Here is a 15,899-nt window from a genome sequence, read left to right on the forward strand (position 1 = left end):
AAAATTATCCAAAACAAATCCCTAAACATAAATAATAATAATTTTATTTATATCTACTATTTATATTATTAAATTAAATTTCATATTTTGCACTATTTGTATTATTGAATTGCTTTAATCAGATGAATCTTCATAAATTTATATTAAAATTGAATCATTGATGATGTCATAAAATGTTCATGTTAAAATTTTATGTTGATATCAATTTCACATGTTACCTTTAAAATAAATTTTATTAAAAATACATTTTTTATATTTAATATATTTTTAATTTCAAAATATATAGTGATAAGAACCAAAAGATAATTGAAACAACTAAGCAAGTAAAGAAGCTAACCCTTATATAAAAATTAATAAATAAATTATGAGTGGATGAAAGTTAATAACAAGTTTGATTATGGTGGGTAAATTTGATTACGGCAGATGATAGTGGTTACAAGGACCCAATGTCATTTTTTTAATTTAACTTGAACAAATATATTTGATTTGATTTGATTTGATTCGATTCAAACTCTATCTCACTCGACTAGACTCGAGAAAATTTCAAATTGAGTTAGGATAATAAATAAGATTCACTAATTCAATTAACTCAACATATTTTCATTCGATTCGATCGAACGATCACCCCTATCTTAATCCTTGCCATTTTTAACACTTCCTTTTATGATGATTTAATTTCTAAAATGCTCTGATTGAAACCTCTAATTTCTAATTCATATGAAGATCAAGTAGGGATAACAAGATACTCATCATTAAATTGTTAAAGCTTTCTATTAAATTAATTTTACATTATGTATATAAAAATTATTTAAAATATTAATAATAGAGATATTTATGGATTGGATTGAAATTTGATTTTAAAAAATTAAACCTGAAATCGAACTTAGGTTGGTCTAGCTCACCCAAATGATATGTTATATTATTTAAAATTATTAGAATTATTTTTATTCAAATTTAATTATAAATATTTAAATATTAATATAATTATATATTTAATTTTTTTATTAATTTTGAATAGTGAAATAGGTAAGACTAAAGCAACCTAACATTAAAAGCTTAAGTCTAAGTCCAGTAAAAAAATAGATCAGGTCAACTGAGTCGCTGTTCATGATTTGGGGCAACCAACCCGATCTGAAATCCCACTCGAAAAGTGAGAGAGTTTAGATAAAAATATAGGCTCAAAAAATGGATTTAGGCAAAAAAAATAAGGTCCATTTAAAAAAAGGGTTGAGCCTCGGGTAAGGCATTTTTAGCTTAGACCCGACCCGAATTCACTAAAGGAAATTTTTTTTTTATTTTTTTATTTTTTTAATGTTATTTTCTTGTTGTTTTCTCCCTATTTTGCTACCATTTCACTATTATGTTGCTATTATTTTGTTGTTATTGTTTAGATATTGTATAACATAGAGGTGTCCATGGGCCAAGTCGGGCCTAACAAAAAATTTAGGCCCGTTTTCTAGGCTCGTCCTGAAAAATAGACTTACAATTTTACCCAAGCTCAAACCAGATAAAAACACTAAAACTGAGCCCTACCTTTCAGATTAATATTTTTTTAATATTATTTTAATATAATTTTTAAATACATATATAATACATCAAAAATACTAAAAGCATTAAAATAAATGTTCCTAACAAATTGAAAATAAATTTAAAAATGTATACTTAAATAACACTAATATAAATTTAACTTAACAAGCAAATGTGAAAAATAGTAACAAAATTAACAATAAAATAAGAGTTATACAATATCCAAATAATAACAACAAAATAGAAGCAACATAATTTTGAAATGGTAACAAAATATTGAAAAACAACAAGAAAATAGCAAGAAAATAATAAAAAAATAAAAAATAGGTTTTTTCTTTTGTTTTCATATCGGGCCAGATCGGGCCGAGCTCGAGCCTAAAAAGCCTTACCCGATGCCCTACCCATTTTCTAAATGGGTCTTATTTTTTTTGTCTAAACTCATTTTTCGGGTCTATATTTTTACCCAAACCCTCTCACTTTTAGAGTTGGTATTTGAGCCGGGCCACATGGATAGGTCTAGTATAACACTTGTTTTATTATTAATTTTGTTATTATTTTAGAGGCATTTGCTTGTTAAGTTGCAGCTATCTTAGTGTTAATTAAATATACATATTTTTAAAATTTTATTTTTAATTTGTTGTGAAATATTTATTTTAATATTTTTAGTATTTTTGATGTATTATATATATTTAAAAATTAATACTGCTAGGTTGAGTCAGGCCTAGTAAACAGACCAAAATTTTTTATTGAACTTGACCCGAACCCAGTCCGGCTCGACCCATAAACACTTCAAAGTTGAAAGAAATACTTAACATATGAACATATTTAACTGCTAGTAAAATATTTAAAAATAAAATATGTGACATTTTATATGTCAAAACTTTTGGCTAAAAGTATATTAAATATTATATAATATGGTAAATTTTAATATATAATTATATATGTTGATGTTATGTATGTGATTTAATGAGTTAATTGTTAGTTGGTGGCATAAAAATTAATACTAAATCAGAATCATTCATACGAGTCGCAAAAGGAAGAAAACAATGAATGTAAGGTAAGATTTTGTGTTATATTCCTATATGGGCAATAGAAAGCATATTTTTATGGCGAACTGTTTATGGATTACCTTCATTTTCTTAACGTCCAATGTGAACGTACTCCGATCCTTGGCCCCACCGACTAATCCCCAGTGTCTCATGACGTACGAACAACATGAGAAAAAGTTTAAAGTCCACATATACCACAGATTCTCACCTGGCGAGCTTTAAGAATCGGTGGGCTAGAGACTAGAGGCCGGTGGATGAAAGTACACTTGGCGTTATCTCCTTGATTGTTGATTTATCGGCTCGAGATAGTGAACCCCTTGTATATATAAGCTGATCGTACCGGGAAGTTCAAGACCTTGAGCAGACAATCTCGTCCCATTATATATTAAGTACTGGAATTTTCACACACCATGGCTGAAGCTATAAAGCTCTTCTCCAAGTTACTGACTGACACTGATACCCGAAAAAGGCTGGCGGGCCCGGCAAAAATCTTGCCTGCCTTGCCAGATTTTAATGGAAGCTATGCGGTGAAACTTCACCTTATGTATGGGACAAAGGCGTGGCCGATTGTCTGCTCTGTCCGCAAAAATGGGTGCAAGAAACCGGTTTTCTCCGGTGGATGGAGAAAATTTGTTATTTGCAACAATTTCAGGGTTGGAGATAAACTCACGCTGTACAAAGTGAATGATATTGATGAAGCGGGATCTTCTTACTATAAGGTTGAAGTGGAGAAACCAGCCAAGCCATCTGGGGATATTTCTCTGAATCATCGAGTTGATAATGGAACCACTGGCAGTGGCACATACCCCACGAAGGTCCCCATCCCCAACTTCGAATGTGAGAAAAAGCTATTGTTTAAGGACGCTGATGCACCAATCAAGGAGGGAGCTCCTTTCATGGAGCCAGCTTATGATGCTGCGCCAGTCCCTTTCGCTAGTCACGTTGTTTCCAAACCACCGTGCAGGGTATTTGGTATCGACTTGAGTGAGGAAGGGAGTAGCGAAGCTCAATTCAAGACTGAAATGAAGTCCAGTGGCATTACCATGTGCCTGGGTGGTGAACCACCACTCCACTCTTCATACTATATGATCAAAGAAGAGAAAGAAAAAAATTTCATTGGCCCGGCCTATGGCATTAGCACCAGTGAAGCATGTTGCAGAAGTGGTACCCAAAGGCATAGCTGAACTTGGCTCCACATGCGGAAGAAATGAATTTGGATTTGACTTTGGCACCGATGTCCATTGTGGAAACCATGGTAGGATGTTAAGAGAGCACAGCAGCATGACGGGTTGCTTAGACTGGTATATGTTTAATTTTTAAAATATTTTAATTTGGATTGGAGGTGATTCATTATAGTTCATTGGGTGTCAGCACTAAAAAAGCCTCATAATACCCAAGACTTTCCAGGTCGTCGACTTTGTTTTCTTTATCCTCCGGTGGATCCAACTCTAATACCAGTTCGTCGGCCCTTTCAACAACCCGTAAATAGAGCTAAATAACTGTCATGTTATTTCATCCTAATCAGCTAGCCTGCGTGTTCTTTATAGAAATTGTGTGTTTAAACTTTTTAGCTTTTTATTTTGCTATTAATTCTTGGTTCTTTATAAAGTAGATTTTATCTTCTACTTTATGAACACTGAAAAATTAATTTAATTGAATAATCCCAAATATTAAACCAAAGTATCAATTAACAATTTAATTAAATTGTAAAATTTCATAAAATATGAAGATAAAACTTAGAAGTAGAAAGTTTTGGGAAAGACTCAAATGGCATTTGGGGACCCATATCTCCATTTGGTCAAGGGATGTATAACGCTCGAGCGGGTGGACAGCTCACTGCTCACCATTATTATTATGCCAAGGCTGGCGGCTAACTACCTCATTCCTCAAAATCAAATATAGCCACGTTATAAAATAGAAGATATAGAGTAAAAAAAAAAAAGAAAATTGAACAGTAAAAAAGACAGCGTTGTTATGAAATATTTATGTGGATGTAATTATCAACCTCATAAGTTATAAAACTCTTCCTATGCCCTATAAGTTATGAGACTTTTCCTATACCCCATTAATATGGGAGATAAAAGGTCATGACCCTTTACTTGCCCTATAATAACTAGAGAGTTACTTTTAACCCCTATATATATGGGGCTCATGTACTCATGAAATATATAAAAAAGAAAATACACTCTTTCTTCTATCACATTTTAATTTATTCTTTCATTATTATTTCACAACACGTTATCAGCACGAGTCTCTAATACAAGAAATCAAGGCCAACAAATTTTTCCTTAAAGATTGTCGAAGGACGCTTAGGTGAAGTAAGGGTAACAAGTTGATCTATTTCATTTGCATATGTGTTATTTCATTTGCATATTAACATGCTTTATTTTACATTATTGACTTGTATATTTTGTTTTATAGTTTATAATGTCAAATCTTACAAAACTCGAAGTTGTAGCTCTGGACATCACTGGAAATAACTATTTATCATGGGTACTAGATGCTGAAATTCGCTTAAATGCAAAGGGTCTTGGTGAGACTATTAAGGAGGGAAATGAAGAAAGTATACAAGATAAGGCCAAGGCCATGATTTTCCTTCGCCATCACCTCCATGAAGGTCTAAAGACCGAATATTTGACTGTTAAGGACCCTCAAATTCTTTGGGCCAATCTAAAGGAAAGATATGACCACCAGAAAACTGTGATTTTGCCTAAAGCTCGTTATGAGTGGCTAAATTTAAGATTGCAAGACTTTAAGTTTGTTAGTGATTATAACCCGGCCATGTTCAGAATCACTTCACAATTGAATTTATGTGGAGAGAAGATTACTGATGCAGAAATGTTAGAAAAAACATACTCAACTTTCCATGCAAATAATGTTGTCCTGCACACACAATATCATGAAAAAGGCTTCCAGAAATATTCTGAATTAATTCCTTGTCTCCTAGTGGAGGAGCAAAACAACGAGCTGCTAATGAAAAACCATGAATTACGCCCAACTGGCTCTGCTCCATTCCCTGAAGCGAATGTGAGTTTACACAATCGGCAAGAATTAAAAGAAACACGCCATGCAAATAGTATTGTGCGTGGCCGTGGTCTTGGCCGAGGGCATGGCCGCGGACATAGATATGGATATGGTCGAGGTGGTCGTTTTAAAAATTCACATTCCTACCAGAAGTGGGAATGAAAAAATGGTAACAGGGAAGAGAAAGAAAAAGGTGAAAATGTGACTAATGTATGCTATCGTTGTGGAGGAAAAGGACATTGGTCTCGTGTGTGTCGCACACAAAAGCATCTAGTTGATCTTTATCAACAGTCCATAAAACAGAAGGGAAAGAAAGTAGAAACCAATCTTGTGTATAAAGATGCGAAAGTGATTTTGATGATGGCAATGCAACCCACTTAGAAGTGGCTGATTTTCTTTCTACCCCTGAAGGAAATTATTAAGGCCACAAATTTCGATAAATAATAAAATAAACCTCTACTACTCTATGTTTCATTTAGCAACTTTAATAATGATGTTATGACCTTTACTAGTGCTATGTTTTATGTGATAATTTTGTTTTATAGACCTTTTAGTAATTTTAACTTTGAATACCTATTTTCACCATTTTGTGTGACATTTTGTGGTTATTTTGTTTCTTTGAAGAACATTATCTCACAAAGGCAATCAGCTATGAATGGTGAAAATATATGTCTAGCAGACAGTGCAACTACTCACACCATATTGAAAGACAAGAGATGTTTTTCTCATTTAATAATGAAAGAATAAAGTGTGAGGACTATATCTGGTAGTACAACTATTATAGAAGCCTCCAGAAGAGCAATTATTTTATTACCAAGGGGAACAAAAATTGAAATTATTAATGCATTATACTCCCCTAAGTCTCAAAGAAATTTATTGAGTTTTAAAGATATTCGCCAAAATGGATATCATATTGAGACTTTAAACGAAGGAAATTTTGAATTCCTTCAAATTACGAGTATTGCTCAAGGCAATAAACAAATTGTTGAGAAATTGCCTACATTCTTTACTGGTTTGTACTACACAAAGATCAGTTCTATAGAAACACATGCTATAGTAAACCAGAAGTTTACTAATGACTTTGTTCTTTGGCATGACCGGTTAGGCCATCCCGGCTCAATAATGATGCGAAAAATAATTGAAAATTCATTGAAGAGCCAGCAGATTCTTCAAAACATTACATGTGCTGCATGTTCACTGAGGAAATTAATAATCCGACCATCACCAGCTAAGATAAATAACGAACCACTTACTTTTCTTGAGCGAATTCAAAGGGATATATGTGGGCCTATACAACCCCCATGTGGACCATTTAGGTACTTTATGGTTTTAATCGATGCATCGAGTAGATGGTCTCATGTATCTTTGTTATCAACTCGCAACCTGGCATTTGCAAGATTGCTTGCTCAATTGATTCAATTACGAGCCCATTTCCTAGATTTTCCTATTAAGACCACCCGTCTTGATAATGTTGGTGAATTTACTTCTCGGTCTTTTAATAACTATTGCATGTCTATTGGAATAAGTGTTGAACATCCTGTAGCTCATGTTCACACACAAAATGGTCTAGCAGAATCTTTAATAAAACGACTTCAATTGATAGCAAGGCCATTACTTATGAAGTCAAAACTCCCAATCACTGCTTGGGGGCATGCAATTTTACATGCAGCTGCATTAATTCACATCAGGCCAACAAGTTATCATAAAGTCTCCCCCTTACAAAAAGTTCATATTCAGGAACCAAATATTTCCCATCTAAGAACATTTGGATGTGCCGTATATGTTCCAATTGCTCCACCACATAGAACTAAGATGGAACCTCAAAGAAGGTTGGGTATATATGTTGGATTTGAATCCCTATCCATAATTAAATATCTAGAACCATCTACAGGGAATCTATTTACGGCTCGTTTTGCAGATTGTCATTTTGACGAGTCAATTTTTCCAACATTAGGGGGAGAAATCAAACAGTTGGTTAAGAAAATTAGTTGGAAAGAGTTGTCATTAGCTCATCTTGATCCTTAAACTAAGCAATGTGATTTAGAAGTTCAAAAGATTATTCATTTACAAAGTTTAGCTAATGAATTGCCAGACGCATTTTCTGACCCAAAGAAAGTGACTAAGTTGCATATACCAACTGTGAATTCTCCAATAAAACTTGATGTCCCAGAAGGACAAAATTTAGTTGCTACTAAGTCTAATACACGCCTGAAGCGTGGTAGACCAATTGGTTCCAAAGATAAGAATCCTCGAAAAAGAAAGGAGCAAAGATTAATGATGGCAAAATCAAAGAAAAAATGATTATACCGGGATCTCCTGAAGAGACTATAGATATGACTGGAAGAATAGTTTCAGAAGAAAATCGTACACGACAATGAAGAGATCTCGTATTGATTATGTCATGTCCGTATAAAATGGAACCGAAATCAAATCGACGTCAATGATATTTTTGCATGCAATGTAGCACTAGATGTTATAAATAATAAAGAGGATTATGAACCAAAATCGATTGAGGAATGTAAACAAAGAGATGATTGGCCAAAATGGAAAGAAGCAATTGAAAATGAATTGAAATCGCTAGCGAAAAGAGAAGTGTTTGGACCTGTAGTCCGTACACCTACAGGTGTGAAACCAGTGGGATATAAATGGGTTTTTGTGCGTAAAAGAAAAAAAAAAGAGTGAAATTGTAAGGTATAAAGCACGTTTAGTTGCACAAGGATTCTCACAAAGACCTAGAATTGATTATGATGAGACATATTCTCCTGTGGTGGATGCAACTACATTTAGATTTTTGATAAGTCTGGCTATAAAAGAAGGGCTTGATTTATGCCTAATGGATGTAGTAACAGCTTATTTGTATGACCCATTGGATACTAACATTTATATGAAACACCTTGAAGGATTTAAACTGCCTGAAGCAGTGAGTTCAGGTTCTAGAGAACATTATTCGATCAAATTGCACAAATCCCTTTTATGGATTGAAACAATCCGGACGCATGTAGTATAATCGCCTACGCGAGTATTCGTTAAAAGAAGGATACAAGAATGATCCAATAACTACCCCGATGGTTGTAAGATCACTTGATCCAAGTAAAGACCCTTTTCCGTCCTCGGGAAGATAGTGAAGATTTTCTTGGTCCTGAAGTGTCATACCTCAGTGCAATTGGGGCATTAATGTATCTTGCTAGCCATACCTGACCTGATATATCTTTTTCTATAAATTTGCTAGTAAGATTTAGCTCATGCCCAACTTGGAGACATTGGACTAGAGTAAAACAGATATTTCGTTATCTCCAAGGCACAAAGAATATGGGTCTATTTTTCCCTAATAAATCAAAGACAGAGTTGATTGGTTTTGCAGATGCAGGATTTATGTCAGATCCTCATAATGGAAAATCACAAACTGGATATGTTTTTACATATGGAGGTACTGCAATCTCTTAACGCTCAATGAAGCAAACAATTGCAGCAACCTCGTCTAATCATGCAAAAATCTTAGCAATCCATGAAGCAAGCCGTGAATGTGTATGGCTAAGATCTATGATCCAGCATATAAGGAATAATTGTGGTTTATCATCTGGAAAGGAAGCTACAACTGTCTTGTTTGAAGACAACACAACATGCATTGATCAGCTCGATAGTGGATACATCAAAGGTGACAGAACAAAACACATTACACCAAAATTCTTCTTCACTCATGACCTCCAGAAGATTAAGGAGATAAAAGTTAAATAGATCAGTTCAAGTGAGAATTTAGCAGATTTATTCACTAAGGCGCTTCCTACATCAGTGTTTTAGAAGCTTGTTTACTACATTGGAATGATTCACCTTCGAGATCTCAAGTGATGTAGCCATTAGGGGGAGTTAATACGCGCTGTACTTTTTTTTCCCTTAACCTTGGTTTGATCCCACTGGGTTTTCCAGGTAAGGTTTTTAATGAGGCAACATATCAAGCGTATAATTATGTACTCTTTTTCCTTCACTAAGTTTTGTCCTACTGGGTTTTTCTTAGTAAGGTTTTAACGAGGCATAATTAGATAATGAACATCCAAGGGGGAGTGTTATGAAATATTTATGTGGATGTCATTATCAACCCCATAAGTTATAAAACTCTTCATATACCCCATAAGTTATGAGACTTTTCCTATACCCCATTAATATGGGAGATAAAAGGTCATGACCCTTTACATGCCCTATAATAATTAGAGAGTTACTTTTAACCCCTATATATATGGGGCTCATGTACTCATGAAATATATAAAAAAGAAGATACACTCTTTCTTCTATCACATTTTAGTTTATTCTTTCTTTATTATTTCACAACAAGCGTATTTTATTAATCAATTGAAATAATTATAAAAATTTTTCAAAGTCTTTATTTATAGGCATAATAAGTATAAATAAAATAATTATTTACTTCCAATTACTATTAGAATTTAAAGTACATCAAAACTTATATTGATCTTGATGGACATCCACTGTAACACCCCTTACCCGTATCCGATGTCGGGACAGGGTTTGAGGCGTTACCGAACTTAAACATAAACATTCATACAAAACCAGGCCATAAAATTTCGCCCAAATTAAAAACCATTCATACACATACACTTCGTCCTTATTATGGGCCTACGAAGCCCAAAACATACATTGAGGGTGGTTTGGTACTAAACCGAGAATTTTTGAAACTTTTTGGGTAACTTAGAAAATTTCAACATGAAACAGGGCCACACGCCCATATGGTTTGGGACACGTCCGTGTGGGTAGGCCATGTGGTCTCACACGCCCATGTCCCTAACCCGTGGAGCTCTCTGTTAATGATGTCATGCATAAAATGTGGTCACACGGCCAAGACACACGCTCGTGTCCTTATGCCATGTGGCGAATTAAATTCCAAAATTAGGTACAGACTTCACACTGCCTGGGCACACGCCTATGTCCTGAGGCAGTGTCCTTCACATAGCTGAGACACACGGCTGTGTCTCTTCCCGTGTGTTTACTACTGGGCATTCTATTTTGCATTAATTAAGGTGCAAGGTACACACGGCTGGATCACACGCCCATGGGGCAAACTGTGTGTCACACACGGCCTAGACACATGCCCGTGTGTCTACCCGTGTAGACAACTTTGAGGCTATTTTCCAAGCCTTTTGTCACCCTTACTCTATCACCACTCATACAACATCAAAGGCACATAACATGGCACCCATTTAAGGATTAAACATCCTCAAATTTAGACACAACATGACATTTGCATGTCATCATACATGTGTTTCACATATTCATGTTATACCAAGTCTAAACACACCATTTCACATTCGTTAGACCTTATCATTATGACTATTACTCATATCTTTATACCATAATTATTTCTATACCAATTAATCTTAACTTAATCATCAAGCATTCGTCAAACATATGTACCATAGCACTATCATTCGTGACAAACAAACATAATCATAACACATAAAATCTTGAGACGTGCAAGCATATAACCACATCTCAAGATATTAACATATTGTGCGTGGATAAATAGGCTTACATATCCATAACCAAATATAAGCCAATATTTTTGGCCAAAGCATAAGAACACATATCATAATAACTAAGCCCCTATACATGCCACTCACTCGAAAACATTTAAGACTTTCGATACCCCAATTTGAATAATTTGATAGTGTGATGCTGCCTCCGACGATCTCCAACCCTGAGCCAACCTGACAACACTAAAAGAAATGGAAAGGAGGGAGTAAGCATTAAAGCTTAGTAAACCCGTATGAAAATAATAAGCATTTTGTTAACATGCATTTATCAACTTCTTCAACATGATCTTCTAATTACTATTATTCAGTTATAAAGCTCATCTTTTTAAAACTATAAATCATAGCTCATCGTGCTTAGATATTAGTCAAGCAATCATAATCCCTTCGTAAATATACCTCTCAACATATGTACTACAAATGCATATTACTTACATGTATTCATGTTTCTCAAGTCATATAGCTTGTCATTATTCAACGAATCACATAATCATTCCTCATGAATATAAATTTATACTTACATGGTTATCATAACAATCCTTCTCGTAAGTACAACTTCTTTGTAACATTTTTACCACATATTCATCATATACAGAGTTCATTTCTCATGAGTTTGGAATACATACCTGTACTATTCTATAACATATCACTTACATTATTGTCTTTGGCATACTCAATGACTTACTCTTTGAATTGCTCGTTGAATTTCCCGTTGAACACTTGGAATATTATTGGATACACAGAAAAGTCTTATCTCAATGCCATATCTCAAATATGGTCTTACATGGGATCTCGTACCTAAGTGCCCTATATGTAGTCAACGCTACCTAATATCACATAGCACATGTTACTCGTTTTTGAGCTACTCACAGGTCTGTTCACACAAGCTATCGGTCAGGATGTAACTACACAGGCTGCTCACACAAGCTGACAGATATCCGTAACACATGCCAGACTACCTAGCCACCGGTAGAATATATAAGACCAGCACCCGGAACGCCATCACATGTGTCACATATATCATGAACTCAGACCACAACTCATGGGCTCAGATCACACAGTTCCTAGTGACATGTCACTTATATCCTAAACTATTCATAAGGTTCAAACTAGATTTCCTTAATCATCACATCCTTATCGAACTTGCTCGAAGGGTAGCTATTACAACCCATAAAACCCATCACAGTATAAGTTTTCATTTCATTCCACTTTTTCATAATTCACGCAATTTAATAAAAACACCATGATTCATTAACTTTCTAATATAAACATATTCAATCATTATGTAACATATATTCGATATTTGGAATATCAAATATTTCATGATATATGCCACTATCACGCACATAACATCATAAACGTATAATTCATCACAATCGAATTAACTTACCAATTTAGGTTTCAATCACAAACAATGATGACATTTTCGTAGGAACTTACTTGTCGAATCCTCGTCAAGTACATCCGTATAACCAATCATGCAATTTATGTAATAATAAATATGCATTACAATTCAAACATAACATTGCATTATTATTATCATACGAACTTACCTCGAATCCCTAAAATGGCTATTTATTTTTATTTAGTCCATAACCTCGTTCTTTCCCGATCTAAGCCCGAATTTCATTTTTCTTGGTCTAACAAATCAAATATAACTTATTTAACACTCACGTTATTCAAAGCGATCCAAAATCATACTTTGGTAAAATTACCATTTTACCCCTAAACTTTCTCATATTTACACTTTAGTCCTTAAGCTCGTAAAATGAAATGTATTCAATTTCTTTGTTACCCAAGCCTAGTCAAATCATAATCATGCTTATAGCAGCCCACATTTCCATTTATTCACACTTTTACTACTCATTTTACAACATTTACAACTAAGTCCTTTTTAGCCATTTTCACTAAAAAATCATTTAGTAAAAGTTGTTAAACACACATCAAACTTTCATATTCTTCCATTAATTATCAAAACACAAGCATTTCATGCATGATTCAAATTTTAAACATGAACCCTACTTCAAAATATGGGTAGAAATGGATAGATCATGCTACAATGACTTAAAAAATGCAAAGAACATAAAAAAAGAGGCTTAGATGCACTTACTATTGAGCTTAGAAGCTTGAAAACCCTAGCCATGGTGTCCTCCTTGGTTCAAATGGACATGAGGTAGAAGATGGACAAATTTTGGCTTTTATTTTGTCTTTTAGTCCATTTAATGACCAAATGACCAAATTGCTCTTTTAACATTTCTTTCAAATTTTACCATACATGTCTATTTTTGTCCAAAATTTTAGAACTTAGTCAAATTGCTATTTAAGGACCTCTAATTAAAAATCCATGACAATTTCATGCTCAAATCTTCTAGAACACAAGTTTTGTAACTTATTCAATTTAGTCCCTAAAGTAAAATTGAACACCTTTCACATGAAATTTCTTCATGGAATTTTCACACAACCATGCAATCATATCATAGACCTTATAATAATCATAAAATAAATATTTCTACTTTTTATTTGTGGTCTCGAAATCACTATTCCAACTAGGCCCTAATTCAAGATGTTACATCCACTTAATAAAATATTCATAAAACTCTCATTAGATGTTCATTTGTAGATAATGTGTCTCATTAAAGTCTTACTAAAATAAAAACCCTGTGGAAAATAATTTCTAGTAAAGGAAAAAGAGTACACGTATCTATAATACGCATAATATGTTGCCTCATTAAAAATCTTACCAGAAAAATCCAATAGGACAAAACCTCGATTAAGAGAGAAAGAGTACAACACGTATTTACTCCCCATGAAAACATCACATACTTTCTCATATTCTACGTGTTCAATCTTGAATATTAGTTTTTCAAATGACCATTTGAATGTATTTGCTAAGCATTTATATTACTATTCTTTTTAAAGTCATGAGTAAGGGAAAATTTGGGAAAATATATTTTGATCTCTTCAAGAGTTTCAACAATAATTGTAACAAACTTTAATCATGATTCTTCTATAAAAACACAAATAGGAAAAATGAACAATTTCCCGAAAATTTTAATATGCTTCTAGCATTCTAAATCCTTTAAGGATTTTAACATCAACTTTACTATATAATGATTCATAAAAAGTTGTAACGATAACCATTAGACGCAAGTTAATTTTTTTATGAACTGTCAGTTTAATTATATATTTAAAGGTTACTATATCCACAAAAAAAAAAATTCATAATCAATGTCAGGGCTTAACGAATGACTTCATATTTTATTCCGCCTTTGCAAAATTACTTTATTTGCATCTCTACTAGCTTTATACCTTTAGATATTTGGACTACTGATCCAAACACTCCACAAATTTAATTGCACGTGAGTTGTATCTTTCTATTTTGAACATTGTATTCCATATCTATTTTTCTCAATAGATTTATTTAAGGTTCTCCTTTTATTTCATTATTTCAACAATAATATTGCATGCAAAACCATTGTCGACCACTTTTATTATCGGTTCGACATTTTCTCGATAACTTATCAAGATTTCTTATTTTCATTATTTTAATATTCAATTTCAGGTACTTGAATCTCTTTTGGAGTTTTAATTTGGATTCAAATGGTATATTTTATGCAATTCATCACATAACTGTCATGCATATACTCCTGAGTTAATGTTGTATACTTTTGTTAGCATTAATCTCTTTTTTGGGGATATTTGGAGATGATTCATTATAGTTAACAGTACCATTCCAATTTTCTGCCCAATAGTATTGATCCTATACCATTCCTATAGTTAACTCGATTACAAGTCAAAAAGTGCACGTTGTGTTGGAGTCGTGTTAGCTGATAGTTGAAGAAATGAGCCGGTCGTGTTGTATTCGGATCTCCGAGAACAAATCGAGAAAGAAGTGATTGGATTTAAACGACCCACGCGGTTGAGGCCGTTAATTCGAATTGGGTTCTTCAAAATGCAAGGCTGCCGGAATCTTGAATTGGGAACACGTGTATCCCGGTTAGATAATTGGTAAGGGTTGGTTTGCAGGTCGTACCAGAACCAACTATGAGAGGAAGAATTGGTGGTTAGGATGTTCTTAGCTGCTATAACCAGCTTATCGATTGGAGGAGAAGATTAATTTTCGAGGATCGATTCTTGATACGAAATTACCGAGTCTAAGGCTAAGGCTTATTTTATCTGATTGCAAAAATTTTGAATTTATTTTCTAATTTATTTAATTAGTTATTTATGTTTTTTCAATTATTTAATTTCTAGACATTTCGAAATCCCCCAATTTACTTTTATTTTTATTTTCTGCAGGTACAATTGGCATCGTGGGCACGACTGTTGCCACGACCTTCAATACGACAAACACTCTGATCATAAGCTATACACGGAAGTTGACTAAAGCATCCAATCCCCGTGGACTCGACCCTACTACCACTCTTACTACTAATTAAAGTTATTTTGTAGGAATTATTTTTGGTGGTTTCGACGCCCATCAAGTATTTTTCATTTAAAAGAAAAACAATAAAAACCACATCGATTGCATTAGTAAAATCTTTAATTTACCACTCAACTAAAGCATTACTTTAATATTTTTATACATTTTTTTTATTTATTATGCACTCTATTAACTTCATCAGTTGTAAATCTATACTTATATATATATATATATATATATATATATGAATTATAATATTATAAGTATTTTATTGAGTTAGTGTCACTCTCTATCGAGTTACCAATTTACACTGTTTGGTTCATCCAAATTATTGCGGGA

General features: G+C 33.5%; 1 protein-coding gene across 1 annotated transcript; it reads left to right on the forward strand.

Annotated features, from left to right (window-relative positions):
• The first annotated feature begins 5,003 nt into the window (after positions 1 to 5,003).
• LOC108466223 (uncharacterized) lies at positions 5,004 to 5,762 on the forward strand. Its single transcript, XM_017766568.1, has one exon. The coding sequence runs from the start codon at positions 5,004 to 5,006 to the stop codon at positions 5,760 to 5,762; it is 759 nt and encodes a 252-aa protein (XP_017622057.1).
• The last annotated feature ends 10,137 nt before the right edge of the window (positions 5,763 to 15,899 follow it).

This window comes from Gossypium arboreum, chromosome 2 (assembly GCF_025698485.1).
Source record: "Gossypium arboreum isolate Shixiya-1 chromosome 2, ASM2569848v2, whole genome shotgun sequence".
Taxonomy (NCBI): domain Eukaryota; kingdom Viridiplantae; phylum Streptophyta; class Magnoliopsida; order Malvales; family Malvaceae; genus Gossypium; species Gossypium arboreum.

Coding starts and splice junctions, on each gene's coding strand:
- LOC108466223 (XM_017766568.1), top strand. CDS start 5,004: ATGTCAAATCTTACAAAACTCGAAGTTGTAGCTCTGGACATCACTGGA.